Genomic DNA, 26,264 nt, shown 5'->3' with positions numbered 1-26,264 from the left:
GGCAGCGGCGGGCGGACTGACAGAAGCAGGTGCCAGGAGAGGGGCTCAGGGTGAGCAGCAGCGGCAGGTGGTCGTGCCCCGTCCCTATAGGCAGGTGCCACCTGTCGCTTACTTTTTCCCTGACGCAGCAGCCAGAGTCGGATTCGGGGGAGGGAAAAGTTCAAACTGGAGCCCCGAACTCCTGGGTCTGAGGGAGGAGGGGGCTGGAGACCTGAATTCCTGCATTTGAAGAAAAAGAGGCAGAGGCTTGGACTCCTGGGCCCGAGGGAGGAGTGGGTTGCGGGCCCATACTTTCGGGTGTGAGGGAAGAGGGATTCCAGAACAGGTACAAGAAACGTTGAGATCCGTCAGTGTGCCCGACAGGCAGAAAGGTCCAGAAGGGGCTTGGGAACCCAGACTCCTGGGTCTGAGGGAGGAGGCTGGAGTATGGGCTATGGGAGGTCGAAGGGAGCGCTGGCTATTTCCCACTGGCAGGACTGAGGGCCTGATCTTTGGCAGAACAAGTTTAGGGCTCTGTCCTGAGATGTGTGGGAGGCCACAGTGCTCCTGGATTGGATTACATGCAAGAGGGCAAGCTGAGGCCATGGCTATAAATATCACGGAGGATTCGGCAGGAGCCCAATGCTCCAGGCAAGGGCCCTGATGCCTTATTCCACAGAATATCATCACTACGCTCCCGAGTCTTAACAATAGAGGCATTGCCAATACCACAGATACCTTTATTGTTCCTGGCACTCAAATTCCCAAACCCATCTTCCCACGGTCCCATCTACTACCCCAAAACTCAAACTCCCAGCATTCCACGCGGGGAAAAACTACAACTCCCAGAAAGCTCTGCGCTCAGACAGGCTCCAGCCTCTAGAGGATAGAAGCCGATGAATTTTCAAGGTTCGCGCGCTCGCTTGCTATTGGTTTTCAAGAAGAAGTGGCCACGGGAGGTCCGTGGCGGTGATTGGCCGGCAGTTCCTGCTGCTCAAGATCCCAGAGGAGGCGGCGGAGCCTGCGCAGTTCACGGTGCAGGGCGTCGTCCGTCACAGGACCGGTGAGGCTGAGGCGCGAGCTGCCCAAGGGCAGGATGAGGGGAGGATGGGAGGAGAAGCTTTCGAAGATGTCCCCTATGAGACCAAATAAGTTGGAGTTAAATTCTGAAAATGGGCGTGAGGCAGCAGTGTCGGGGATAGCCGAGACTGCGTCACGCCCGAAGGAAGGAAAAAAACCCCGGCAACTCCTGGAGCAGGGTCCCCTCAAACGCGACTCTTGGGAGTCCCCAAGCATCATGGGAGCTGTAGTTCAGACTATGAAAGGCCACCGTTGCCTGGGAAACGGGCGATGCAGTTGGGTTCTTGGGTCCATTAGGGAGGAAGGACTGGGAACTTCGTTGTACAGATTCCTTAGAGTGGAGGGGCCTGGAACTCGGCCTCCTAGGTGAGGAGGAAAGAGGGAAAGAGGGGGAAAGAGGCTGGGGACCTGAACCGCTGTGAAGAAAATAAGGAGCTGGGGGCTTGAACTCCTGTATCCTGGGGGAGAATCCTGTATCCTGGGATCCAGCACTTAGATCCCGGGGCAGGAGAGGGCTAGGGGTCCAGTATCTTGGACCAGGAGGAAGGAGCTGGGGCTATGGATTCCTAGGTCCTGAGGACAGAAGAAAGCTGACAGCCGCAATGCCTCTGTTCCTATTTCTCCTCACCTGTGTCCACAGCATCTCGCTCTGCAGGGGGAGGATCCCAGGCAGGTGGAGGCCCGCGGCCAGGACCCAGCTGGTAGTGGCTGAGCAGATGGTGGAGCTGAGCAGGGGTCAGTGTGGGGTGGTCAGTTCGTAGGCTGCTCCATGAAGCCTGGTGGGAAGATGAGGTGAAAAATCTACGATCATTATGGGGCAGCTGAGAAATCCTAAGTGGAAGGCCCTCCATAGAAGAGGGCATGGATGTAGTGGGTAGGCAGTGATGTCTGTGCAATGTCTTCCAGGTACTGTGAGACATAGTTGTCACCAAAGTGATAGTGGGAAAGGGCGTACTCTCAGCTTTAAAAAAGAAAAATGTGATTTTCTTCGGAATACATGAGGAGGTAGGAGTAGGCAGGGGTGGAGAAGAAACAAAATTGACCATTCGTTTATGTTACTGTGTGCATAGGTGTTCATTATTCTACTGTGGCTACTTTTTGTAACTGTTTGAAAATTTCTGTACCTAACCTAGATCTAGGCAACAGAATCATCACTGTGGTTAAAACAAGAGACTCAACCCAGATTGCCTGGGTTCAGAAGTCCCAGGCTACTCATTACCTTCTTGCAAACCCTGTGCCTCAGTTTCCTCACCTGTAAATTGGGGGAGAACAGGAACTACCTAACAGCGTTGTTAGGACGATTTAATGTGGCAAGATTGTAAAGTACACAGAACTCTGGTGCTTATTAAATGCTCTGTAAAAGTTTGATAAATAAAAGTAAATAAATGAAATCAAGTGACTTAGCCTGCCTGATTCTCAGTTTCTTTGTCTGAACAAAATTGTCAATTAATAACCTACTTCACGAGGCTTAGTCAGCATTCAGTGAGAAGGGCTAAACACAGTATCTAGCGTGTAGTTTACGTTCAATGAATGTTTTAAACGTCACATTCCTTGGTCCCATACCAGACTTCCTGAATCAGCATGTCTGAGGGAGGGGACCCTGGAAACTATTATTAATAAGTCCAACTGGGATTCAGATGCCGCCAGACTTGGACATTTATGTGGCTGGCTTCCTTCTAGCTGCTGATGCATCACCCGTGGTGTCTGAACTGGGACTGGGGATAACATGGAGTCCAAGGGGAGATGCAAGGGTAAGCTGAATACAGAAGATGGATGAGTGGGATTGGGGACTCAGAGGTCAGGGGTCAGGAGTCACCTTGAGCAGGGAGGTGCGAGGCACACAGAGCAGGTTCACAGCTATGGAGAGCTTCCGGAAGAACTCAGTGGCAATGTCACCCAGCCCAGCCCCCTGCAGCCAGTCCAGGACAAGGTCCAGGTTGGTTCGGATTTGGACAGCTCGGGACCATTGATAGAAAGGTCGGCCTTGACCTGTGGGGGAAGGGTGTGAGAAGCAATGGGTGCACGGACTCTGCCCTCCTGCCTCCCAGACCTTTCCTGTTCTTCAGCTTGGGATCTGGAGCTTGCTCTCCAGAGTCCCCAGAGATGAGGCCTGAGCCTCTGATGTGTCTTAACTGATGCAGGTCTCAGTGGCTCCTGTCTCTGCTTCCCGGCCCCTTTCCAGACTAACCCTCACCTCGTTCCATCAGCGAGTTGAGAAGGGATGCATTGGAGAAGAAGAACAAGTAGCCGAAAGTCTGAGACACAAGGTCCGGGTGCAGCTCACACTGGCTGGTCAGTTCCAGGGCTGCTTGAAACACACCCAGGGTAGGTCTCAACCCTGGAGGCATGGCCCCCAGCTCGGCTCCAGGCCCCGGCAGCTCTGCCCCAGCTGTGAAAGGGTTACTATCCAGGAGAGCAGGCAGCGTTGAATACAGAGTCTGAGGAGACACAGAGATGCAAACAAGGGATCGGACTACAACTCCCTGGAAGCTTCAGGGTAGTAGAGCATGAAGGTACTGGGGAGCTCCACCAAAGGCTTCTGGGAATTGTAGTCCATTCTACCTTCAACACCCTAAAGGTCTCCATGAGCAAAATCCTACTTTCCAGATAGGTTCCTAGCATTCACCAGGCCTGGGATACCTCAAGTTTAAGAAAGGCTTTCCAGAAGTGTCTTGGGTATTTTAAGACCACCTCTGATGTAGTTCTCAGAGACAGCTCAAGGAGGACAAAGGACATTGAAAAAAGAGGCTCCCTTCAATCAAAGAATTATTTATCCAGAATTCCCGAAGGAAAGAAAAAGAATGGAGAGTCAGGAAGTGGGAGTGGGGTGGCAGTTAGCCAGTGGAAAGTGAGATCAGGCCAAGGACAGGAAATGAGGTCAGAGCCAAAGAAGAAATAAAACCACACTTGGCAGGCATGTACAGGAAGTGAAGCCTGGGAGGAAAGGGCTTCACAAATCAAGGCTGCTCAAGGAACATAGAGACAACCTGTCCCAAAATATCCCCTTTCATTCTACAGATAAGGAATGAGGCCCAACGTAAGACAGAAACCCTGAGAATTCCAAGAAGCAATATTAAGTTCAAGAGTGGGGGTGGTGGGACTTCCCTGGTGGCACAGTGGATAAGACTCCATGCTCCCAATGCAGGGGGCCTGGGTTCAATCCTTGGTCAGGGAACTAGATCCCACACGAGTGCTGCAACTAAGAGTTCGCATGCCAAAACTAAGGAGCCCACCTGCCGCAACTAAGGCCCAGCACAACCAAATAAATAAATATTTTTTAAAAAGAGTGGTGGCAGGGGACTGGGGTAGGAAGCAGGCCCTACAGGATGGGCACTACAGGGAGAAAAAGGTTTGTGGCTCAGTAAAGGGAATGAATTCAAAGCTATAGGAAGTGAGGTCAGCAAACACAGAAAGTGAGGCCTGAATAAAGAGGTTTAATTTAAATGACAGTGCCTAGTATTATTTGATCTATATCTATCTATCTATCTATCTATCTATCTAACTTATCAGTGACTTAAGAGTGGACTTAGAAAACAGGAGCTTGAGAAAGTGGTAACAGTGATATAACCAGGCAGTGAAGTCAGCCTATCAGGAGGGGATAGTTGCGGAGACAGGAAGAGAAGTCAGGAAGGCAGGAAGTGACGTAACTCAAACAGGAAGTGGTGCCAGAACAGCAAAGTGCGAGGTGGGGGAGGGGCTGGGACATGGGAAGTGATGTCAGAGAAGCAGGAAATGTTGCTAGGTCAAATAAGAAGTGACACCAGAGCAATGTGATGTAGTTCAAACAGGAAGTGATGCTATGCCAAACAGGAAGCAGGGGTCAAGGCCAACCTTGGTGAGGTAGTAGACAGACTGCTGGAAGGTACACATGATGACCTCATCCAGGAGGGCCATAGCTTCGTCACACAATTCCAAGTCATTGCAGAGCTGTGGGTCTGAGGACAGGCATAGGAGTGAGAGGGAGAACCAGAGGCTTCCAGGCAGAAGCCCAGGTCCCCAGGTGCAAGGAACGGCAGGAGGCTTGGACAAGCATGGGCCTGGGTTAGAGCTCACCCTCCTGGTCGGCCTCCTTCTCCATCTCTAGCACCTTCTCCTGCACAAAGCTCAGCAGCTCCGTGGTGTTGGCCATCCATAGCATGAGTGGCCGCAACTCCACAGACACAGCCTCAGGGGTCAAGGGCACCTCAGGAACCCCCTCAGGGTGGCTGGGAAAAGGGGAAGGGACTTGGAATCCTTGCCCAACCCCCCCCCCCAAATATGTCCAAGCCCCGAGATCTGGGTCTAACTGGGGTCAGAGTCCAACCCTCATTTCACAACTAGAAAATTTGAGTCCCAAAGAAGCTTGCACTAAAACATGCATGGAAATGTGAACATAGAACTGGCTGCGAATCCTGAGCCCTACATCACTCTACACCCTTCTCCCCAGAGTTTCTCTTACTTTTCTGGCTGACGGTCTCCAATTTCCTTAATCTTTTCCTGTGGAACAGTAAGATCAGAATTAAAGTGAGGTGGACGAGGAAGAGAGGCCTATGAGTTAATGCCCTGAGTTTTCCTTTTTGACAAGAGACTCTCCCCAATTTTCAAATGGACTCTGATCCTCAAGCTTCAGAAGAGTCAATCCTCTTCTTACAGTTTAACACACACACACACCTATGATTAAGAGTGGTCTGTCTCCCTTTAGGTCTACTTCTGCTCAAATGGAGTTTCCCCCTATTCAAAAAAAAACCCTCCTAAACCTTTCCTCTAACTAGGCCCCAGCTCAATAGGATGGAACTTTCCCCGCCTCTCCCCCCAACTCTGAATGGCTTCTCCCTGGCAGATCCATCTGCTGGTCCAGTGGGTTTGTTCTCACTCGCCTCCAAGAATGGTCTCGCCCACTACGGCTCCAACCTTCAGGGATCTCTTCCCCTACCCCATCTCCCAGGATGGTTTCTTCCAATATCCCCCGGCTGCAAAGATAGGTACTACTGTACTGTCTTCTCTTTAAGCACTGTGGATTAATCCACAACTCCCAGCATCCCTTGGGGCCCCTTGCTTAATAGCCCAAGCTCCCTCCTGAGGTATCCTGGGAGATGTAGTTTTGTCCTGCCCAACTACGGAACTAAGGTTGGAGGTGGCTAGAGGAGGCTCGGGAAAGGACCGGGGGCGCAGGTGGGACTGGACGCAGGTTGGCAGTGCTCACCCAGACAGCCTCCTTGATGAGACGGGCCAGGCGGCCCAGCAGGCGAGGCAGGTGGCCCAGCTCCAGCTCCCGAGCTGAGTGCTGCACACACAGCGCCAGCAGCGTGGCGGGCCCCAGGGGCGGCAGGTCCCCGGCGCCGGCGGCCGCGGCACGCACGATCTCACCCAGCAGCGCCTCTTCCTCGCGCGGCCGAAAGCGCAGCACGGGCTCGCGGCCGTCCAGGTAGGCCGCCAGTGCCTCACCACGCTCCTGCAGGCCACGGCCACACAGGCGGCAAGAGAAAGCCCAGCCGGGGCCCGGCGGTGTGGCCCCGGGGCGTGCGGGCAGCCACGGAGGCCTCGCCGGCCCCGCACCCCCAGCGCGGGGGTCCTTGTACATGAACAGGAAGTGCTCACCAAGCCCCAGCAGGTCGCCCGGATGCAGCTCGGTCTCCCGCAGCAGGAGGCACCCATTGTGCGTGACCGGGGCTCCCCGGGATGGGCGCACCATCGCGGGGGGCTCAGGGCCTGCGCGCACTGTGCAGTGACGCGGCAGGATGTCCGGGGCGTTGAGAAAGGTGTCTACATACGGGGCTGGGGACCCACCGCGGGCCGAGGAGTTCCCACCCCGGCCGAACACGTGCTGCTCCCGAGTCATCACATACACCACGAAGTCCTGGAGGGAAAGTGAAGATGCACTAAAGGACACCACTCCACGAGGACTGGATGCTTCTGAGGAAATCCCTTACCCACAATTGACTAGATCCCTTGAATGAACACTTCCAAGGAGATCTCCTGGGATCCCAAAGGACTCACCAATTACCTCCGACCTCCCATGAGTGGACTCTTCAAAGGCACTTCCTATGGTGAACTGTCCCATAACATCCATCCTGAAGACTGGATACGAGGAAACCCCTTTCTTGACATGGGCTCTACCATTTCCCTCCCTCAAAGAATGGATGCTTCCCGGGAGATCTTTTTCCAATGGATTCTCCCTCCTCTTCTTTCCATCTTCTCACCTCCTCTGAATGGACTCCTTCAAGGCAATCCCTTCCTACAGTGGATTCTCCCATAACATCCAGCCCAAAGAATGGGTGCTTCCAAGGACACCACATCTCCATTACTAAAATGGACTGTCCCACTACCCTCACCCTCTTAAGAATGGACCTTTCCAAGGAAACCTTCTTTCTCCTAGGAACTCTCCCATTTCCCTACCCCAGTCCCCACTTGACCAGCATTCTACCTCTGTGATGGAGGCTTTCAAAGACATTTCCCCTTCCAATAATAGTTTCTCTCAATATTCCCAAAGCAAGGATACCTTTAAAGAGACTTCCCCTTTGAACAAAGTTTTCTTCCATTATCTCTACCCCATGAATGTACACTTCCAAGGAGACCCACTTTCTATAATGGACTCTCATTTTTTCCCACCCCATGAATTTACTTCCAAGGAGCTGTAATTCTACAATAGACTCACCTATTCCCCCCACTCCCAGGATGGAGGATTCCAAAGACTCTCCCTCCCATCAATGGATGCTCTCAATATTCCCATCCCCAAAAAGGACATCTCCAAGGAGATCTCCATACAGTGGCACTTCTAGTAACCCCATCTTATAAATAGATGTTTTCAAGGAGACCCTCTTCTTATAATGGAGTGTCCCATTTCATCCACCAGAAAGAAGAGGTGCATTCCAGAAGACCCCTTCCTAAAAATGACTCTCCCATCTGCATCCTATAAAAATGGAAGCACTTTGTCTGACCCCCTTCCTAAAGTAGGCACTTCTGTTCCCCATTCATGTCTGAGAAAACAGTCATCCTGATATCCATAAATCCCCTCCCTACACTGAACTCTCTCCCACTACCTCCACCCCATGAATGCACATTTCTAAATTTCCTTACTACAATGTATTGCTTCATTTGCCTCTTGAGAAATATGGATCTTTCCATATTTCTGATCGCCTTCTGAAGGTAGAATCTCCTATTTTTCATCCCTGTCTGGAGGAATGGAATGATCCATAATACCCCAACCCCCTTTTTACAATGGGCTCTCCTGTTCCTTAACCCAAGAAGGGATTCTTCCACTGCACCTCACATGAACTCTCACATTACACACACCCATGAATAGATGAATGCAGACAAATTCCCCTCTACAAGAGATTAAACTCTTACTCCCATTCCCAAGGAATGGACACTTTCAATGAAGCCTCTTACAAAGAAATTTCTCATGAATCCCATCTGAAAGAATGGATGTTTCCAATGTTTTCCTCTCTTCCCATAATGCACTTTCTTATATTCCCAGAATAGATCCTTCCAATTTGACCACCTTTCCAAAATAGAGCCTCCTATTCACCAAACCTGTCTGGAGGAATGGGCTGTTATAATATATACAAAGCCCTTCCTACAATGAACTTGCCCTGTCCTGTTGCCCCAACAAGGAAGAATGAATTCCTCCAATGCAAGTTCTTTGAATAGTTTTAACCTCTCACCCATATACACATCCAAGTGACCTAACCCAGTTGGATCCCTCTCTGAGAGTAAAAATGGAACAGTTCAGTAAACTCCACCACCTTCCAGAGTGGGCTTTCCCACTGATTCCAGTTGTACCTGTTGAGCTTGGCTGTACCACTGTTACCCAAAGGTGGACAAAACCATAAGAATGATTCTCCTAATTATCACACACACACACACACACGAATATTTCCAATAATACATTACATTTCTTTAATGAAATAACTTACCATTGGCCCCCAACCACTAATCCTTTCTTTCTCTTGTTCCCCAACACTCAAACAATTTCTCCTATTGCCACTCATATATGTAAAATAGAAGTATCACTACCACCTGTCCCCATCAACAATGCTCACAATCGTTCCAAAGTAAACCATCAACTTTAAAAAATGATTTAGGGACTTCCCTGGTGGTCCAGTGGTAAAGAATCTGCCTTCCAATGCAGGGGACTCCGGTTCGATCCCTGGTCGGGGAACTAAGACCCCACATGCCGCGGGGCAACTAAGCCCGCGTGCTGCAAAGTACGGAGCTCGTGCGACACAACTAGAGAGAAGCCCTTGCACTGCAACAAAGAGTCCGCACCCACAACAAAAGATCCCACATGCCACAAAGACCCAAGGCCGCCAAAAATAAAAAATTAATTAATTAATTAATTAATTTTTAAAAAATGATTCAATCCACTCCTCCTAAGACAACATAGGCTTACCCCGAACAAGATTCTAGGCATCAATCAAATTATCTCCCTCCCCAGAAGATACTCTTCCATTACTCTCCCCCAAGAAAGAGAGGCCTCCAAGAAGATCTTTCTAAAATAGGCTCTCCCAGGAGTTACCTGGTGGACTAGTGGTTAGAATTCCGGGCTTTCACTGCTGTGACCCGGGTTCAATCCCTGGTTGGGGAACTGAGATCCCGCAAGTCGCACAGCGCAGGAAAATAAAATAAAATATAAGATAAAGTGGGCTCTCCCATTCTCCCTGGAGGAAGACACTGCTTTCTCCCAACTTTGAAAGAAATGAATCATCGCCTACTTGCCCCTCCAGTGAAATCCTTCTCCGACATCTATCTCCACCACTCCCATTCTCTTCTCTGATACTATCTCCTACTCTGGAACCTGGCTGGGACCATACCTTCCAACATACCTGAGACTATCGCGACCCACCGGGTTCTGGGAGTTGTAGTTTTGCCGTCCATTCAACCGAAGGGTGGGGCATAGGTCTCTCTCGTTAGGACAGGTTGCGCTTACCTGGGCGTCCTGGTAGCCCTGTAGCAGCAGGAAGTAGGGCCGGTTGCTGGGGGCCTGGATGAGGCACTGGGTCAATTGATCGAAGTCGCCGGGGTCTACAGGTCCGATCTGGGCATCGGCTGCCCCTGGGGCCATGCTAAGTGCCTGCTGCCTGCGCTCCTGCTGCCGCCGCCTCCGACCCTGCAGACTGAGCTCCGATACGCTGCGCCGCAAGGACAGGTTTTCCGAGCGCTCCTTGCCCCCGGACCCAGCCGAGGGCCCTGACCCCGACCCCGGGCCAGGACTGGCCAACGCCGCCCCACCTGACGCCGCGCGGGAGCGGTTCTTCTGTGGCCGCCACGAGGGGGCGCCCGTGCCTGCCGAGAGAGATGGAGAAAGATGAGACGGAGACTGGAAAGAGCTAGAGTTTCTAAAGAGACAATTGGCTGCAAAGAGGTGAGGCTGCTTCCCACATTTAGGTTTTTGCATATGCTGTTCCCTGTGCCTGGAACATACTTCCTGCTTGACTCCTACCCATCTTGTAATTTCAGCTCATAAATTTATTCATTCTTTCAGTTAATATTTTTTGAGCCCCTACTATGTGCCAGGCACTGTTCTAGGCACTAGAACTGTTCACGAAGAACCGAGAGGATACTGCCCCAAGGAAAGGAGAAACCACCTCCTCTTGAAAACACCCTTCCCTGACGTTCCAGGTCGAAGCAGAGAAGGGCACACTGGCACTCCGAGATTTGTCACACACAGCCCTGGCCTCTAGTAGGTGCCCAGTGGAAATGAGCTGAATGAGTGAACTGATGTTTTTCTCCCTGGGCTGTGAAATCTAGAAGGGCGGGAACTTGTCAATGTCCCCACTGTATTCCCCCAGGGCCCTAAATAATGTGTGGCGCACAGAAGGTGTTCAGTGAATGCTTTTTGGGAAAAAAAAGAAAAGAAAAGAAAAAAAGACAATGATGGTTATAATTGCCATTCTTTATTTAGCAACTACTATGTGCCAAGCCCTGTGCTAAAACCCTTTATATGCATTATATCATTGAATCTTCGCCTAGGATTTTGCTGTGTTTAACCAGCGAAGAAAGCCCATGAGTGTAACTGCTACACCACTCTATCTCCCAAAGGGAGACTCGGGAACAGAAAAGCTGTGAGAAGGCTCCCTGAGCAGACACTATCTTTGTGAGCCCAGCCCCACCCCTGGCAGACTGTGCACCCCCTCTTTGTTATTTCATCACAGGCGCACCTCCTGTTCCAGGCCGGGCCTTCTCAAATACTAGGCCCCCAAGTAGCCTGGTCGTTGGCCAATACAAATACCGCTTCATTTCCCGTGCACCACCCTCAAGCCCCCACTCAGGCTTCGCAGCCAACCCAGCCTATGGTCACCTGGTCCAAGGCCCACCCTTCTGAAGCTCCGCCCTTTCTTAGGCCCTGATCTAATAGCCCATTTCCTCACCCTTCTAGCTTCCATCCACATAGGCCCTGCCCCTCACGAGCCAATTCAACCTACTACTTAGAGGCCATCTGCCATCAGGACCAGCCACTCATCTGCCCCGCGCAATATCTCTGCCTTCCTATTACTCCATTCCGCGGCCCCGCCCCAGCATCGCAGGCCCCGCCCATCAACTGCACCTATCCCAAGGGCAGAGTCCTCGGGCCTAGGCCATCTGGCTGACCTAGGTCCTGCCCCACCTCCGCCTTCCCCTAGACCCAGTGCTATAGGTCCCGCGCAGTCCCCGTCCCGCGGACCCCTCCCCCGGCGCCCTCCATCCTGTTCCAACAGTCCCCCAGGCCCCGCCCACCCTGGCTCCGCCCCAAGTCCCACCCATCCCTCCGCAGGCCCCCGCCCCCAGAATCCGGCTTCCCCACCCCACCCACCCCCAGCTCACCGTCGCCGTCTGCCGCTCCGAAGGCTTCCTGCTCCAGGCGGCGCGCCTCCTCGCGGCCGCGCAGCTCGAAACGCCGCGCCCAGCCGGGCCGCGCCCGCCACAGCTCCTGCACCAGCAGTGGGCGCTCCGAGTCGCCCAGAACTCGCAGGTGCTCCGCCCGCCACTCGCCGCTGCCCATGGCGCCCGCCGCGGGCCGGCCCAGCGCGTCGCACAGCGCGAAGGCGTCCACGCAGCTGCTCTCGCCGGGGCCGCTGCCGGGGCTGCCGGCCAGACCGTAGCGCTCAAGCGCCTCGGCCACCAGCTCGCGCGCCGTGGAGCGCGCCGTGGCCAGCACGCTCTTGTAGTTGGCGCCCGAAGCCAACCCGGCGCCGAAGATCTTGAGGACCCCCGGGGGCGCCGTGGCGCGGGCGGCCAGTGGCGGCTCGGGGGCCACGCCCGCCGCCAGCTCCGGCAGCTTCTTCTCGCTGGCCCAGCGCTGCGCGGCCCCCGGAGTGCCGGGGGCTCCCGCGCCACCGGACCCCGTGGTCCCCGAGCCCCGAAAGAGCTGAGAGATGCGCTTGGCGCGGCTCCCTGAGGCTCCCCCGGCCGCCTTGACCGCGCCCACTCGCCGCAGCTCCACGTGCGGCGGCGGCGGGGGCAGTGGCTCGCTGCTGCGGCTCCCCGTGTCCGAAGACGAAGACCTGGGAGCCCACCGGCGAGCAGAGACACGGGAGAGAGAACCAGAAAGACATGCAGAGACGGGGGTAGGGGTTAGAAAGAGAGAGGTGGGCAGAGACCCACAGTGGGGGGGGGGGGCAGGGAGGAACAGAGACCCAGAAAAGGAGGGACAGACACCCAGAGATAGTGGGGGACAAACACCCACAGAAGGACGAGAGAAGCGGGGTGTATAGAGATGGGGGGTGGCGTGCGCAGAGGCCAGAGGCAAAGAGAGAGCGAGGGAGAGAAAATAAATAAATAAAGGCGAGTCCCACAGAAGGAAATTCCAAGAGGTGAGCAGGGAGAGGAGGAAGGTGGACCAAACCGCTACTCCTTCTGTGTCCCTATCCCCGTGTCCACCGGCCTAAGCCCATCTCCAGGCCCAGCACTTCCCTCACCGGACCCTATATCACTGGGGCCCACTGTCCCCTACCGCCTGCCATCTCACTTGCCCATTCAGGACAGGAACTGGAGCCAACTCTTTCCGGTTCCCTGGCATTACCCAGTGCAGGGACTGGGTCATAAACAGGGACAGATGGGAGGCAGGTGGGGCAGGGGGCAGGAGCCGTGAGGAGGTGGGCACTCACTTGACAGAGACAGCGCTGGGCCAGCGTCGACCCAGCTTGGCCAGCTGCTTCCTGGGAGAATTGATCCACAGGCCCACCGGGAGATGGAGCTTCCCAAAACGGGGGCTTCCGCCCTCCTTCCGCTCACCAGATAGCATGGCCCTAAGGGAGGGTGGATATAAGCCCCAGCTCCTGAGGCCTTGAGAGGTAGGGATGGGCTGAAGCGGGGGACCTGGACTCCTGAGTCAGAGGGAGGAGGGGTCTGGGACCCAGACTCCAGGATCTGGGTGGAGGAGGAGGGGATGGGAGCCCGGATTGCTGGTTGCTGGGATGGGGGGGTGGCTGGGGACTGACTCCTGGGTCTGAGGGAGGAGGGTGCTGGACTCCTGGGTCCCCAGCTCTTACCCTGCTTCGGGTCCCGGCAGCACCCGGGGGCCCTGGCTCCGCTTGCCCTGGTTGGTTCCTGACCCCGCTGCTCTTGTTCAGCCTTTGCCTCTGCCCCAGCTCCCAGCACTGGGTGGGGGACAGGAAAAGGCAAGAGGAAACCGGCAGGAAGAGCGGGGAGGGGGCGTCCTGTGAGGGGACCGGGCCTGGGGGAGGAGACCTGGGGAAGGCTGGCCCGGCCCCACTCCTTGATTCTGGAATTACATCGCAGCCAGTTGGCCCCTTCCAGGACCCACAGGACCAGGTTCCCAGCCCCTCCTCCCTCAGACAGAAGACCATCCCCAGGCTTCCCTAGGGGGACCAAAAGTTAGAATCAGGCCGGAGGAGTGAGTCAGATACTTAGACAACCAGATAAATATTTATTTTCTCCTTGATTCTTTGGCCTTTTCTTCTGAAACCCCAGAGTCCTGAGCAGCTCCACTGCCAGTGCTGAACCAGAAGGACTTTATGAAATCGATCACTTTCCCAGACCGAGAGAAAAGTATCCTTGTTGGGGTACAAATAGCAGAAACAGGTTAGGTCCTAATGAGGGAGGAACACCCCTCCCGGCCTCCCTATGTTTGGTCTTATTCTAGCAATTATCCAAGCTTCGCCCTCCCAGGTAAGCCCCGCTGCCAGAGGAAGTCCGGCTCTCAGCGTTCCTTGGCTGGAGACCCGCTTCTGTATTAGGTAGTTGGAAGCCCCCGCCCCTCGCTCCAAACCCTGCCTTCTTCGGTGGGCGGCTCACGAGGTGGCAACGCTGGCTATCAGCACGACAAAGAGCCAGATCAGCAGCCCGACCAGGCGGCTTCCCAGCACTTTCTCTGGCTTCGGAGACTGTGACTGGAGGGTTGTGGCCGTCTGGGGGCGATCCAAAGTCACCTCACCTGGGGCCACCTCATCCTTGGTTTCAGTGTTTGGTGACGGTATCTCCTCCACGATTCTTTTGGGCAATACTGATAGAACAGGGGTAGGGAGTTGTCCTGGGAGGGCGCAAAGGTCCCGCCAAGGCCAAGGCAAGCTCTCCCCACAGTAACTTGCCCCAGGACCCAGGCCCTCCGGGTCATAACCACGCCTCCAACTGCGTGAAGCCCAAACACACCCACAAGGGAGCCCTGGCCCAGTGGCCAGAAGCCACACTCAGGACAGGAAGCCATACCCTCGTGGCCTGAAACCACACCCCGACGGGAAGTTATGCCCCATAAGCCACGCCCCTGAAGCCGCCCACACACACACACACACACATACACCAGGACCCTGAATCCCACTTCTCTCAACTCCCCAGCACTGACCTGTGACATGAAAATACATGATCGTGGCTGGACTGGATTGCACGGAGCCCAGCTCGCAGCGGTACATGCCCGCATCCTTTGGACGCACCATGGTCTTGGTCAGGGTGGGCTCCTTCCCCTTGGACATCAAGGTCTCAGAATTGTTCCCCCAAACCTAGACCCAAGCTCAAAGTGTCACAGAGGCCTGGGGAATTCAGGGGTTGGGGAGTACAGGGGTGAGAAAATCATGGGGCTTCAGTGGGGAGATGGGAGTCCAGGGTGTACTGGTCAGGGCCTGGGGTCCCAGGGGATCAGAAGAAGACAAACTTGGTAGGTCATGGGTCATGGGCATTATGGGTGCAGGCCTGTGGAGACAGGGGCCAGGGGGCTCATGCAAGCCTGATGGAGTTCAAGGGTAAAGGGAGTTGGAGGGCCCCACCCTGTAAAAGCTGTAGTCAGTCAGGCCTTGAGAGATTTTATGCCAGTTGAGCTCACAGTCCAGGATCATATCTTCCATTTGATGGACCTTGACTTTGCGCTCTGGGGATAGGGGGTTACTGTGGGATGCTCTTTCACGGTTCTGGGCCCTCTCCCAACCCCCTTCCACTTGGTCTCGCCCCGCCTTTTCTTGTTGGCTGTCTCCAGTCTCCGACCTCTTTAGACTCTAGATGTCTCCTCTGGCTCCGCCCCTCTTGCGCCAACCCCTCCGGCTGGGCCCAGCTCTCTCACCTCCGCAAATCGAGGACTTTCGACAAGAGTGAACCTGCTTCTGGCAGGTACTGCACCAGATCAGAGGCTGCAACATCAAACCTGAAGGGGCAGGATCGAGGCTGTGTTCTCCCACTAAGAGGCGGGGCTAAGAGGAGAGGGCAGGGCCAAGGGCCGGGGCGGGCTCAAGAGCCGAATCCTGAGGAGGTCAGCCTGCGGGGCTGGGCTAGCACACAGCCCTGTAGGAAGCCGGTCTAAACAAGCTCAGTAAAGAGTGCAAAAAGTATATGCCCGCTTCCCAAGAAGTCCGAGGTGCAAAAGGAATACGGGAGACCCAGGAACCTCTCCACGCGGAGAATGTAAAAACACACAGACCCAAAAGACGGAGGCTGGGTATTCACGGGGCAGGGATGAGGGATAGAGGACCAGTTCCCATAATCCGGACTCACCACATTTGTTGGGACAAAAAGCTGCCTCGGTAGAAAGAATTAAAAAAAAAAAATCAGATTTCTGTGTTAAAGGGGATGAGAGAGGGGGTGAAGGAACAGGCTAGGGCTGGGGCTCTTGAGTTCCAGGAAGGAAAGACTTGGGTGTCTGGACCCCTGGGTCTGAGGGAGGAAGGGGTTGGGAGAGCTGATGGATGGGTCTCAGAGAAGCAGAAGGCTGGGGTCAGGGACTCTTGGACTGTGAAAAGAGAAGGCTGAGATGCCGGACTCCCATCTTCTCTCACCCTCTTTTTGAAACTGAGCAGCGTAGCTGGCAAAGTTATCCTTTGCCAGGTGCAACATCCAGAACAGCTCCTTCACGAAGAGCTCACCTGGGAAGAAGCAGGATGACGCAGAGTAGTCCCCACCCCCACCCTCCTGCTCCTCCCAGATGTGAGGTACAGGAAGTTGACCTCTGTCTGCAGAGCCTGGCTTTTGGGTCTTCTCAGGGAAAGACAATAAAATTTAATGACCACTTAACATAATGCTGGCCACTGGGCTAAGCAACAACTGGGATGAAGGCTCTGTTATGGTTTCCATTTTAGAGGTGACAAAGCGCTCAACGCCACACAGCTAGGTAACCGGCAGAGCCAGAATTTGAACCTAGGCAGTCTGGTTCCAGAGTCCAGTACCTGACCACCAGACCAGGTGTCACCAGCAATCACTTCCCTGAGAGTTTCTGGAAGCCCTCTCCTGCCCCCTCTGTGCATTTACCTTTTACATCACTGTCCATGATGCGTTTCAGATCCTTCAGCAAACTCCAAGCTGCCTTTTCCAGGGTGGCCTCATCTGTGGGGGGAGATAAACCCCAGATTCCAAGCATTGCTGTCTCGTTGGCTCACCTAGTCTTAGAAACTACAACACCCATGGAGCCAATGGGCAAGGATTGGCCTGGTAAAGGGATTAACCCACGCTGTTGCCTTCTGGGAGTTGTAGTCTTATTTATTACATATCGAATAAAATTGCAGGATAAAAGGTAGGGAGAACAGTATGTGCCAGCCCTTGGGGAACCCCAGAATCTGCATCCCAGCCTTCTCCATTCCCGAACCCAGGAGACTGTACCCCCAGCCCTTTCTCCCCAGCACCGCCCAGCAATCCTAGCCCCAGACCCCTCCTTTCCCAGGACCCAGGAGTCGCACTCCGCCCTCACCGACGACCCCCATATAGGAATCCTCGTCAATCGGCAGGTCCTTGAAAGCTTCCACTGTCTGCTTTACCCTTTTCATCACGGTTTTGTGATGCCTGGCCTCCAGGTGGCCAGGCAGGTAATCCGTCTCCAAGGAGTTTAGCGCCTCCACGACCTTTGGATCACACATCACACAGCCCCGGGCAGGAAGCAGGCAGCCGGCCAGAGCCGCCACCAGGAGGGGAAGCTGCCACGGCCCCATTGCGGCCAGAGCGCGCAGTTCGCGCCGAACTGCGGGAAGGCTCCTCTTACGCCAAACCGAGAAGGTGAACGCTAAACGGAGAGAAACCCTTCCCCGAGACTAATGGAGCCCCAATTTGCAGGGCGCACACTTCTCATTAGAAAACCGAGGAGTCCCGAAGCACTCTCAACAGCCGCAGCCCGACCTTGACTCCTGACTGTTGTACCTTCCAACACTAGGGTTCGCTGAAGAGTCCAGGTTCTGAGGGCTTTCAGAGAGGACGAACACAGCCCTGTAGGAAGCCGGTCTAACTCTTTTCCACTCTTTTCCCCACGACTAAAATTAAGGATTTTGGCGGAGGGGGGTGGTGAGGGTGAGGTTGGTTGCGTGGTATAGACAGTTTTTAACTGGGGGTCACAGCCACGGTTCGCCCCTTACTAATAGGAGCTCCCAAGCCTCTGCCTTCCGGCTACCCACGCGGGACCCCAAATTCCCAAGAGATATTCCCTGAGGTTTCCTTGGCCTCGCCCAGAAGCCCAGCTCTTAGTCTGATTGGACCGCAACAAAGGGAGGCCCCGCCCATAGCTCCATGATGTCACAGCCCCCTTTTCAGACTAGAACTTTCCCAGCGTCTACCGAAGGGGACTTATCCTGTGGGCTCTGGTTTCCAAGCTAAGGAAGGGGCTTCTAGCCTTCAATCTCCGCCCCTCTCTGGGCCCCAGGACCCAGGCTTTTGGCTAGCTGACCACGGCCCTCGGGAAACACTGTCCTCTAGCCACGAAAACGTGGGAAGTGGTCCTTTCTAGCCCTAGGACTACGACTCCCAGAAGGCCCTGGGGTCTCTCCATAGCAGATTACTGCAGACATCCCCATAGCTTTATGGGAAATGTAGTTCAAGAATTATAATATTGGGACTTCACTGGCGGTCCATCGGTTAAGACTGCGCTTCCACTGCAGGGGACTCGAGTTTGATCCCTGGTGGGGGAACTAAGATCCCGCATGCCAAGCAGCGCGGCCAAAAATTGTTTTTTTAAAAAATTATAATCTTTGCTCACTCCCCGATCCACCCCTCCACCTTCTTTCTCCAGCCTCGGGCTGGATGCTGAGGTCCCAGGGGAAAGAGAGGTCTGGAGGGCAGTGCTGAGAGTCCGGGAAAGGAATTGGGTCTCTGAGACCATAACTCACACAAGTGCAGTAACAAGGGGGCAGGAACAGTATCCCAAGACATGAGAAGTGAGAGTCCCCGGAAGCTCCACACCTTTACTCCTACTCACTTACACACAGCCTCATGCACACGAGACTCAAAAAAACCTGCAGAGACGGGTTGGTGATGAGGATTTTTAATTCATACCTCCCTCTCTCCCACCTATGGCAGCTGAGTAGGGACTGGTCCCCCAAAACTCCCTGAGAAGACTAGGAAAGGGCTTAAATTCTCAGACAACTCTGTAATTAAAGTGTCTACCTTTGCTTCCTTCAAAAAGCCTCAAGGGAGACCTGAAATCTGAGTCAAGGATCCCATCCTCTTTGGCCAGACCCTGTGCTCCTGCCTGGGTTGGAGACCAGTCTTGGGTCTGCATACCTTCTGATTCTTTCATCCCTGACTTACCCAAAGCCAGATTTAGAGGCTCTGTGAATTCAGGGGCAGGGAGTGGTTGGCAAGGGGCACAATACCCGCAGCTTTCTGCAAGCCCACAGGGCACCCTTACACCAACTGACTTTCAGTAAATCAACCCCATTGTTACCGAGTCCAAGCTCGCTGCATGACAGGCCAATAAATTGGGAGATGAGGTATTGAGGCAAGGAACAGTGACTTTATTCAGAAAGCCGGGTGTTTGAGAAGAGGGCAGACTAGTGTCCTAGAGTACCATCTTATGGGGCCTGGATGCTAGTTTCTTTTATAGAACAGAGAGGGGGAGGAGGTGAGGAAGTAAAGTAAAAGGCCGTAAGTCTTGCAAAACATCTCCTGGCTTGGCAAGCATCAGGGAAGGGGGGTGTTAATTTCTTCTTTCTTGCAGACCTTCATGGGTGGGCGGGCAGGATGTTTCCCTGTGAGCTGAACAAAGGCACTTTGGTTTAACATTCAGGCAGAGGGGCAGGGTTCCCCATGCAGACCATTATGTATGCTTATAGCTATAGATAGCATCCTTTTAGTGATTATAGTAACAAAAGCAAGGGAAAGCAAAAGTTAACATAAAAGAAACAGATCCAACATGGAGTGAGATTTTGTTCTTCCCTGTTACACCATCACTCTCCAGCAGCCCAGCTGCAGAGGAGGAAACTTCCTTAATTGGGTAAAGCAACATGAACTTGGAGCCAAGATGTGCATGTCTACCTTTGGCAGTTTCGAGCTTAAAAAAAAAAAAAGGTGTCCCTAGATCTCTGCAGAGCCTTGCTCCTTAAGCGGCAGCATCCAGCAGCACCCCTTCCCCCACCCCTCCCACGTTTTAGCACATCTGTGGTTTTCCGGGGCTGAAATGTTGCATAAAGTTCCACTTGTCACACAAACTGCCCCAGCTACAGAGTTTGTCGTCCATCAACCTTTCTAGCAGTGGTGAGGTGTTGGGCTGCTGGTTTTACCTTTGTTAGCTTCTTTGCCAAGGTAATCTGGAATTCCAGAATCCCAAGCCCTCTGGAAGGTCCCCACAGGGTTCTTTACAGGCATTAGAGCTGACCCTCTCTGGAAAAAATCCCTCCTCTGGAATCATTCCAGAAACACAGACGGGAAGTTGGTGAGTGCTTGCTATAGCACATCCATGAGTTCCTTCTGTCCTGATGACCCAGGGAAGAGAAACATCTCTTCTCAAAAAGACCAGGATGGTCAATGCTGGAACAGGGAGTTCCCTGTTCCTGGTGGGGCAGTGATCTAGAAGTACTCTGGATATGGGCTGGGAAGAACAGGTGGGTACTGTGCATTCTAGAACTGCCATGAGCTTCTGCAGACATTGCCAGACATCATGAAAAGATCTTCCATTGATTCTAGAATGTTCTGGCAGTTGCAGAAAGCCAGCTCCCCTTTTTCTCCAAGTCTAACCAACTAGAATCACTCTAGAAATGGGTGTCCACCAGCTGCAGGACCACCAGCTTCTCCAGAAGCTTCTGGGCTTCCAGAGATACATGACACTGGCCCTAGGTTGATCAGACTATTTCAGAAAGTCTCCCTGATGCTCAATGCTCAGCCAACATCTGGAGCGGAGTCAAGTCTGCATTAATGCCCACCCACTCAGGCAGGAAGGCGGCCTGGGGTTTAAAGATATTCAGGAAGCTGGAGTTAGGCAGGGTAAAGTTGGCCAGGTAGACGGTGTTTCCACCAGCCAGGTAGGCGGCCCAGAAGCCGAAGGTGCCAATGGTCATGATGGTGTGGTTGCACTGTGTGAGCAGCGCAAAGTCCTTGCTGGGAGCATGTTCTTGCCCATCGCCAGCGAAGATCACATCCCCCCAGGAGGTGTCGATGTTTTCCTGGCACCACTCCATGCCGTTGCTGGTGACCACAAAGATCGGGGCTTCATGCCGGGCCCGAAACCAGTCCATAGCCTGCTGGAGGTAAGCGCGATCACCCACTACACCCTTCCAGTGATAGGGCATCACCTGCAGGTAGTCCCCACGGCGCACGTGGACACCCACAAAGGTGCTCGGGCGGTCCCCCGTGCGGCTGAGCCGGAACTGACTCAGTAAACTCTGGGCCTCTCGCCGAAGGTGGTCGTGCAGGGTGAACTCACTGCGGATCTGTTCCCGGAGATGATGGAAGAAAGTCCAGGAGGAGGGGTAACCGCTGAGCTTCAGCCAGGGCTCCTTCAGCTGGGCGTACTCCTCCGACATCCAGTCATGAAGCTCCATCTCCCGCCAAGGCATATGGTTGTTCACCTCAGGTGCCAGCACGGGCAGGGTGATGCGGAAGATGGGGGCCAGGGTGGCATGCATGGCAGGCTGGATGAAGGCCTGGCGGCCGTTGAGCTGGGCCAGGGCCAGCAGCGTGGCGTACTGCCCCATCTGGTTCCCAAGCCGGCCATTTGGGTAGATAGTCCAGGTTCCTGAGAGGGAAGCAGGATGCTTGGGGCAGGAAAAAGAGGCGTTGGGGTTTATGGGTGTGCCCGACAGGCAGATGATGGCCACAGGGGATATCACTGGGTTACGGTCTGGACAGAGGGCAGACAGGCCTAAGCCATTGTGAAAGAGGTCTTGGTGGACGTGGAGGAAGACGATTGAGGCAAAAACACAGGCTAGCAGGAAGGTCAGACAGAGGTGACGGAACCTGGGTGCCCACATGGCTGCAAGGGAAGAAAAGTGAATTACGAGATACTCAAAGCTTGAGAATGAATGTCAAGGAGGAGACGCCCGAGAGAATGAGGAAACTCTGGGTTTGGACACCTGGGTCTGAGGGAAAAGGGGATCAGGGCTCCTGGATCTGAATTAGGAGAAGCTAAGGGCTTGGAATTTCGGCAGATGGAAGATGGTGAAAATTAGTGGTTTCCAAAATAGCAATGGTCCAGGACCTTGTCCTCACATCTTGGAATTTCACTCTCCCAGGCAGTAAGGCCCACTGACGTTGGACACTGTTCCCCCAACTCCTTTCTCAGTGAACCTGTGTGTAAGGGGCGGAGTCCACCACGGAGGTGGCAAGAAGCAACAGGCCAAGTAGAACATGAGAGGCTGGAGGTCCAGGCCTGGATGGGGGATCTTGTTTCCTGGAGAAGCAGGAGTTGGGGGTCGGGGTAGAGGAGACTCCTGGGGGTCATAGGGGGTTAGAGGTTGGGGGAGCGCCTCCTGGGACTGAACGCCCGATTCCTGGGTCCGAGGCATCTGCATTTCTCACTTACCTGAGCTCCACAGTCAGCTTGGCGTGAACGGAACGTTCCGGCCCCAAGTGCAGCCCACATCCGGCGGCCCCCGGAACCCTGGACTCCAGGTTCCCAGGGCCGACAGGCCTACCCCCTCCACGCCGCCTCCCCCGACTGGCTGCGAGGGCTCGGGAAGGGGAAGTAGGAGAGAGGACGCGGTCCGGAAGATCCCAGCCCCCACCTCCCCGGCCGGCAGGTAGCTCGGAGGAGGAGCCCCGCCCCTTCCCTGGCGCCAAGCCCCAGCTTCCCGGTCTAGGGCCGCAGCCCCCGCCCTCTGCCCTCCCCCGGACCAGGAGACCCGCGCCCTAGCCCCCCTCCTGCCTGACATCGGCCAGCCCGGGGCAGCCTACCTGGCCTCCTAGCAGCCCATCCTTCCGTGGACACCGAGATCCAGCGCCCAGCTGCAACGCTGGACCCAGCGCTTCGACCTCTCCCTCTTCCCCTCCAGTTTCTGGGTTCGCCATCCGCCCTGTGTACCTAGATGCGCCGAGTCAGGCCACGGCCCAGCGGCTTCCGCCCTCCCGTGCGGATGCAGAACCTGTTAACCTGGCTGCTCCATGGGCGGGTGCAAAGCCTCCGTCGGCTCTAAGTCCCGGCGTGAGAGCCTCTGGCGGGAACGTGTCCCCGCGCCCACCGGGGGCCGCCGATCCCCCCTCCGCCCCAACCACCCGCAAATTCGAGAGTCCCGGCTCCCAGTCTCTCCTTCTGAGGGAATCCTAGCGTCCGGCACCTGACTGCTGCTTTCTAGAAGGGAACGTCCCGCCTCTCCCGAGGACGGGAACGGAGAAAGCAGAAGTGGAAGAGAAACTCTCTTCCACAGAGGCCGAGGCAGACCCGGCTAGGAGCAAAAGCCTCCCTCTTCTGCAGACCTGAGGCGGTTTCCCTCCACCGAGGCTTCTCCCCACCAGCCCCCAGCCTGGCCCGAGCGGCCTGACCATTACCATTCAAGAAAGCAAAGACCCAGGAATTGGACTTGACTCTCTAGAGATCTGATCATAATTTCTCCAGACCCAGGACTCCCAGCCCCCAGGCCCCTCCTCAGAATGAGAAGTCCGGGCCTCCAGTCACCCGCCGCCTTCAGACCTGGTGTTCAGACTCTTGCACGCTTAGGTTCCAGGAAATTGCCCAACCCCTCATTCCCTTTGGGATCTTGGGTCTAACTTCTCCCTCCTGAGCCTGGGTCAGTTGTCAACTCTGAGTCAAAGATTCTCACCCTCCCCCCACTTCCCCAGGCTATTTTGAGGGCACCGGTCTGATCTTGCTTAGCTTCTCTGGTGAAAGAAACATCAGGATTGCATCAGGGTCCAGGAGGAGGAGGCTGGGATGTTTGGTGTATGAGCGCCTGGGCTGGGATTTGTGAGTAGGTTGGTTTGAAGCTCCCACACCAGGACTCCTGTGTCCTTGAGGAGGAACGCTTAGATCATGTGGCACTTGCTGCTTTCTTGATGACCAAGGAACCTCAGTGTCTGACCCCCAGAAACCCAGAAAGTCAGGTGAGACGCAGAAATGCCAGTTGTGGGACACAATCTGCATCAGTCAGGCAGAGAGGTGGATCCCAGCCCCCTTCCTGCTCAGACTCAGGAGTCCAGGCCCCCAGCCCCCTCCTCCCTCAGACCCAAGAGCCTGAACCCCCAGCCTCCTGCTTCTTCAGACCCACAAGTCTGAAACCCCAGCTTCCTCCTCCCTCAGACCAAACAGTCTGGGCCCCCAGCCCCTTTCACTCAGGTCCCACTTCATCACATTTCTATCCCCCTGATGTCTCAGACCCAGGAGCCCAGGGCCCCAGCTGGAAGGACCCCTGATTGCATCATCCGTTCAGGGTGACCTGGCCACCGTGGAATTCTAGCATCTGCCATGTGGGTCAAATATCAAGGGTCAAGCGTCGGGAAGGTGATTGGGCGGGTCTGTCTGGATATAAATTCTGGAGCATCTGCATTCTTCCCAAGAGATTTGGGTGTCCTGTCAGCTGTGAATCTACGTGCAAGAGGACCCAGGCATTTCAGCTACCAGAGAAGCCATTGTGAATCTGCTCTCCCCGACACCCAGGCTCTGAAACAGAATCTAGACCATTCAGGTCTTCAAAGCCCAGACCCCATACCTCACTTGAGGACGTGAACCATTGATGGGCTGGGACAGGGCCAAATTCGAGCACCTGGGACTGTGGGTCCCTGTGCTAGCTGTCCTGCTGGGAGCCTGCCAGGCACACCCCATTGCTGACTCCAGCCCCCTCCTCCAATTTGGGGGCCAAGTCCGCCAGCGATACCTCTACACGGATGACGCCCAGGAGACGGAGGCCCACCTGGAGATCAGGGCCGATGGCACAGTGGTGGGGACGGCCCGCCAGAGCCCCGAAAGTGAGTGTAGGTGTAGGGCCTGGTCCTGAGGGAGGAGAGAATTGGGGCCTGGCCTCCTGGCTCTGAGGGAGGAGAGGGATGGGCAAAGGCCTTCTGAGTCCCTAATCACTTTCTCCTCTCAGGTCTTCTGGAGCTGAAAGCCCTAAAGCCAGGGGTCATTCAAATCTTGGGAGTTAAAACATCCAGGTTCCTGTGCCAGGGGCCAGAGGGGAGGCTGTATGGATCGGTGAGTTCCCAGGACCCCTGTCCGTGCGCTCCACCCTTCCTCTCCCCACCCTCACAGGCTGGGGGACCATGTTTTGCACCTTTGACCTTGGCCAGGCTTGGCTCGATGCTCTCTGAATGCCCCGACGTCGCCACAATCCCTGGAGGGGGCAGCTGTTGTCATCCATGTTCACGAGAAGAGGAAACTGAGGCTCAGGCAGGGCCACCACCAGCCCCAAGTCACAAAGCCTGTGAATGACAGAATGACCTGGGAGACCGAGTCTTGTGACTCGTAACCCGTGCTGACCACACAGGCTCCTACAGGCCTGACTCATGCTGGGTGCAGGTTCACTCTGGGAATCGATGGCCTGTAAAGTGAACATGACCTTGGGTGCTAGCCAGATGCCCCTGCCAGGACTTAGAGAGCCTCCACTGATCCCTGGGCTGGAATATTCTTCTCTGTGAAGTGAGGGCAAGGAGGTGAGCCTGGCGGGACTGCCTAGGGGTAAAGGAAGAGCCTGCTTCTGTGGTTTTGAGGAAGGGGCTGGGGACCTGGACTCTGCATCTGAGGAAGGAGTGGGTTCCCCCAGCTCCCCAGGAGTCCCGGGACTCCCACATGCTGTTGGAGGACAGGACTCTGTGGTCTGAAAGGAGAAAGAGCTGGGGGCCTGCACCCCTGAGTCTGGGAGAGGATGGAGCTGGGGTTCCTGCAGGAGGCAGGTGTAGAGGAATCCCACGTCTCTGATCTTTGTTCTCATCCCCTCAGCTCCACTTCGACCCCCGGGCCTGCAGCTTCCGGGAGCTGCTTCTTGAGGATGGATACAACGTTTACCAGTCTGAGGCTCTTGGCCTTCCACTCCGCCTGCCCCCGCACCGCTCCTCCAACTGGGACCTGGCCCCCCGGGGACCTGCTCGCTTCCTGCCACTGCCAGGCTTCCTCCCGGCACCCCTGGAGCCTCCAGGGATCTTGGCCCCCGAGCCTCCCGACGTGGGTTCCTCGGACCCCTTGAGCATGGTGGGACCTTCACATGGCCGAAGCCCCAGCTACACTTCCTGAAGCCACAGGCTGTTTATTACTGAGTCTTCTCTTTATTTATTGTATTATTTATCTTATTTATTTTCTTTTTTTTCTTACTTGAAATAATAAAGAGTCTGAGAGGAGGATCAGAGTGAGCACATGTGTTTGAGGGAGGAAATGGGGTCAGCTTCCTTGGCTCTCCTTGCCCCCCACGTTGCCACAGGGCTGTGGGAAGGTCCCAGCCTTTCTGCCCCCTTCCCCTAGCCAGCCCTCAGATTTCTGCTCCACTAAGGTGTTCCCAGGGACTCTGGACTATCCCTGCCCTTTGACAGGACAGGACTTGTTATTCTCCCCCTACGCCTCCCCCTGTTCCCAACCTTGTGTTAGTGTTGTGGAACTATTTCTCTGAGATAACTCAATAACGGGGGACATTTTAAAAAATGACACAGCAGACCCACAGCCTCATGGGAAATGTAGTTTTCTGGGTTCATTTAGC

General features: G+C 54.9%; 4 protein-coding genes across 14 annotated transcripts; 1 reads left to right on the top strand and 3 right to left on the bottom strand.

Annotated features, from left to right (window-relative positions):
• Positions 1-713: 713 nt before the first annotated feature.
• RASIP1 (Ras interacting protein 1) lies at positions 714-13,597 on the bottom strand. Of its 2 annotated transcripts, XM_060084375.1 has the most exons (12): positions 13,509-13,597; positions 13,125-13,265; positions 11,842-12,521; positions 9,968-10,323; positions 6,242-6,895; positions 5,498-5,535; positions 5,113-5,264; positions 4,891-4,994; positions 3,254-3,497; positions 2,876-3,048; positions 1,688-1,835; positions 714-1,115 (listed from the first exon to the last, which is right to left on the bottom strand). In XM_060084375.1, the coding sequence occupies exons 2-12, from the start codon at positions 13,259-13,261 to the stop codon at positions 916-918; spliced, it is 2,886 nt and encodes a 961-aa protein (XP_059940358.1). In that variant the 5' UTR covers positions 13,262-13,265; positions 13,509-13,597; the 3' UTR covers positions 714-915. The 2 variants fall into 2 exon arrangements, with proteins under 2 accessions (XP_059940358.1, XP_059940359.1); XM_060084376.1 differs by lacking the exon at positions 6,242-6,895.
• A 309-nt stretch (positions 13,598-13,906) lies between these two features.
• IZUMO1 (izumo sperm-oocyte fusion 1) lies at positions 13,907-17,831 on the bottom strand. 6 transcript variants are annotated; one of them, XM_060084378.1, is made up of 9 exons: positions 17,141-17,831; positions 16,705-16,779; positions 16,236-16,322; positions 15,955-15,975; positions 15,527-15,607; positions 15,237-15,337; positions 14,819-14,972; positions 14,275-14,482; positions 13,907-14,033 (listed from the first exon to the last, which is right to left on the bottom strand). In XM_060084378.1, the coding sequence occupies exons 1-9, from the start codon at positions 17,376-17,378 to the stop codon at positions 13,907-13,909; spliced, it is 1,092 nt and encodes a 363-aa protein (XP_059940361.1). In that variant the 5' UTR covers positions 17,379-17,831. The 6 variants fall into 6 exon arrangements, with proteins under 6 accessions (XP_059940361.1, XP_059940362.1, XP_059940363.1 ...); XM_060084383.1 differs by having other exon boundaries at positions 13,919-14,033; positions 14,414-14,482; XM_060084382.1 differs by having other exon boundaries at positions 13,945-14,033; positions 14,254-14,482.
• A 1,317-nt stretch (positions 17,832-19,148) lies between these two features.
• Positions 19,149-23,447, bottom strand: FUT1 (fucosyltransferase 1 (H blood group)). 3 transcript variants are annotated; one of them, XR_009530577.1, is made up of 4 exons: positions 23,276-23,447; positions 22,543-22,669; positions 19,935-21,622; positions 19,149-19,410 (listed from the first exon to the last, which is right to left on the bottom strand). XR_009530577.1 is itself a non-coding variant. In XM_060083378.1 (3 exons), the coding sequence occupies exons 1-3, from the start codon at positions 23,327-23,329 to the stop codon at positions 20,523-20,525; spliced, it is 1,281 nt and encodes a 426-aa protein (XP_059939361.1). In that variant the 5' UTR covers positions 23,330-23,447; the 3' UTR covers positions 19,149-20,522. The 3 variants fall into 3 exon arrangements, 2 of the variants coding, with proteins under 2 accessions (XP_059939361.1, XP_059939362.1); XM_060083378.1 differs by having other exon boundaries at positions 19,149-21,622; XM_060083379.1 differs by adding an exon at positions 22,172-22,319 and having other exon boundaries at positions 19,149-21,622; positions 22,543-23,389.
• FGF21 (fibroblast growth factor 21) lies at positions 23,266-25,911 on the top strand. 3 transcript variants are annotated; one of them, XM_060083382.1, is made up of 4 exons: positions 23,266-23,685; positions 24,141-24,546; positions 24,669-24,772; positions 25,517-25,911. In XM_060083382.1, the coding sequence occupies exons 2-4, from the start codon at positions 24,315-24,317 to the stop codon at positions 25,805-25,807; spliced, it is 627 nt and encodes a 208-aa protein (XP_059939365.1). In that variant the 5' UTR covers positions 23,266-23,685; positions 24,141-24,314; the 3' UTR covers positions 25,808-25,911. The 3 variants fall into 3 exon arrangements, with proteins under 3 accessions (XP_059939365.1, XP_059939364.1, XP_059939363.1); XM_060083381.1 differs by having other exon boundaries at positions 23,957-24,546; XM_060083380.1 differs by having other exon boundaries at positions 23,266-24,546.
• Positions 25,912-26,264: the final 353 nt, after the last annotated feature.

This window comes from Mesoplodon densirostris, chromosome 19 (assembly GCF_025265405.1).
Source record: "Mesoplodon densirostris isolate mMesDen1 chromosome 19, mMesDen1 primary haplotype, whole genome shotgun sequence".
Taxonomy (NCBI): Eukaryota; Metazoa; Chordata; class Mammalia; order Artiodactyla; family Ziphiidae; genus Mesoplodon; species Mesoplodon densirostris.
Note: the sequence above shows the minus strand (reverse complement) of the source record. Positions and strands in the feature narration are given on the sequence as shown.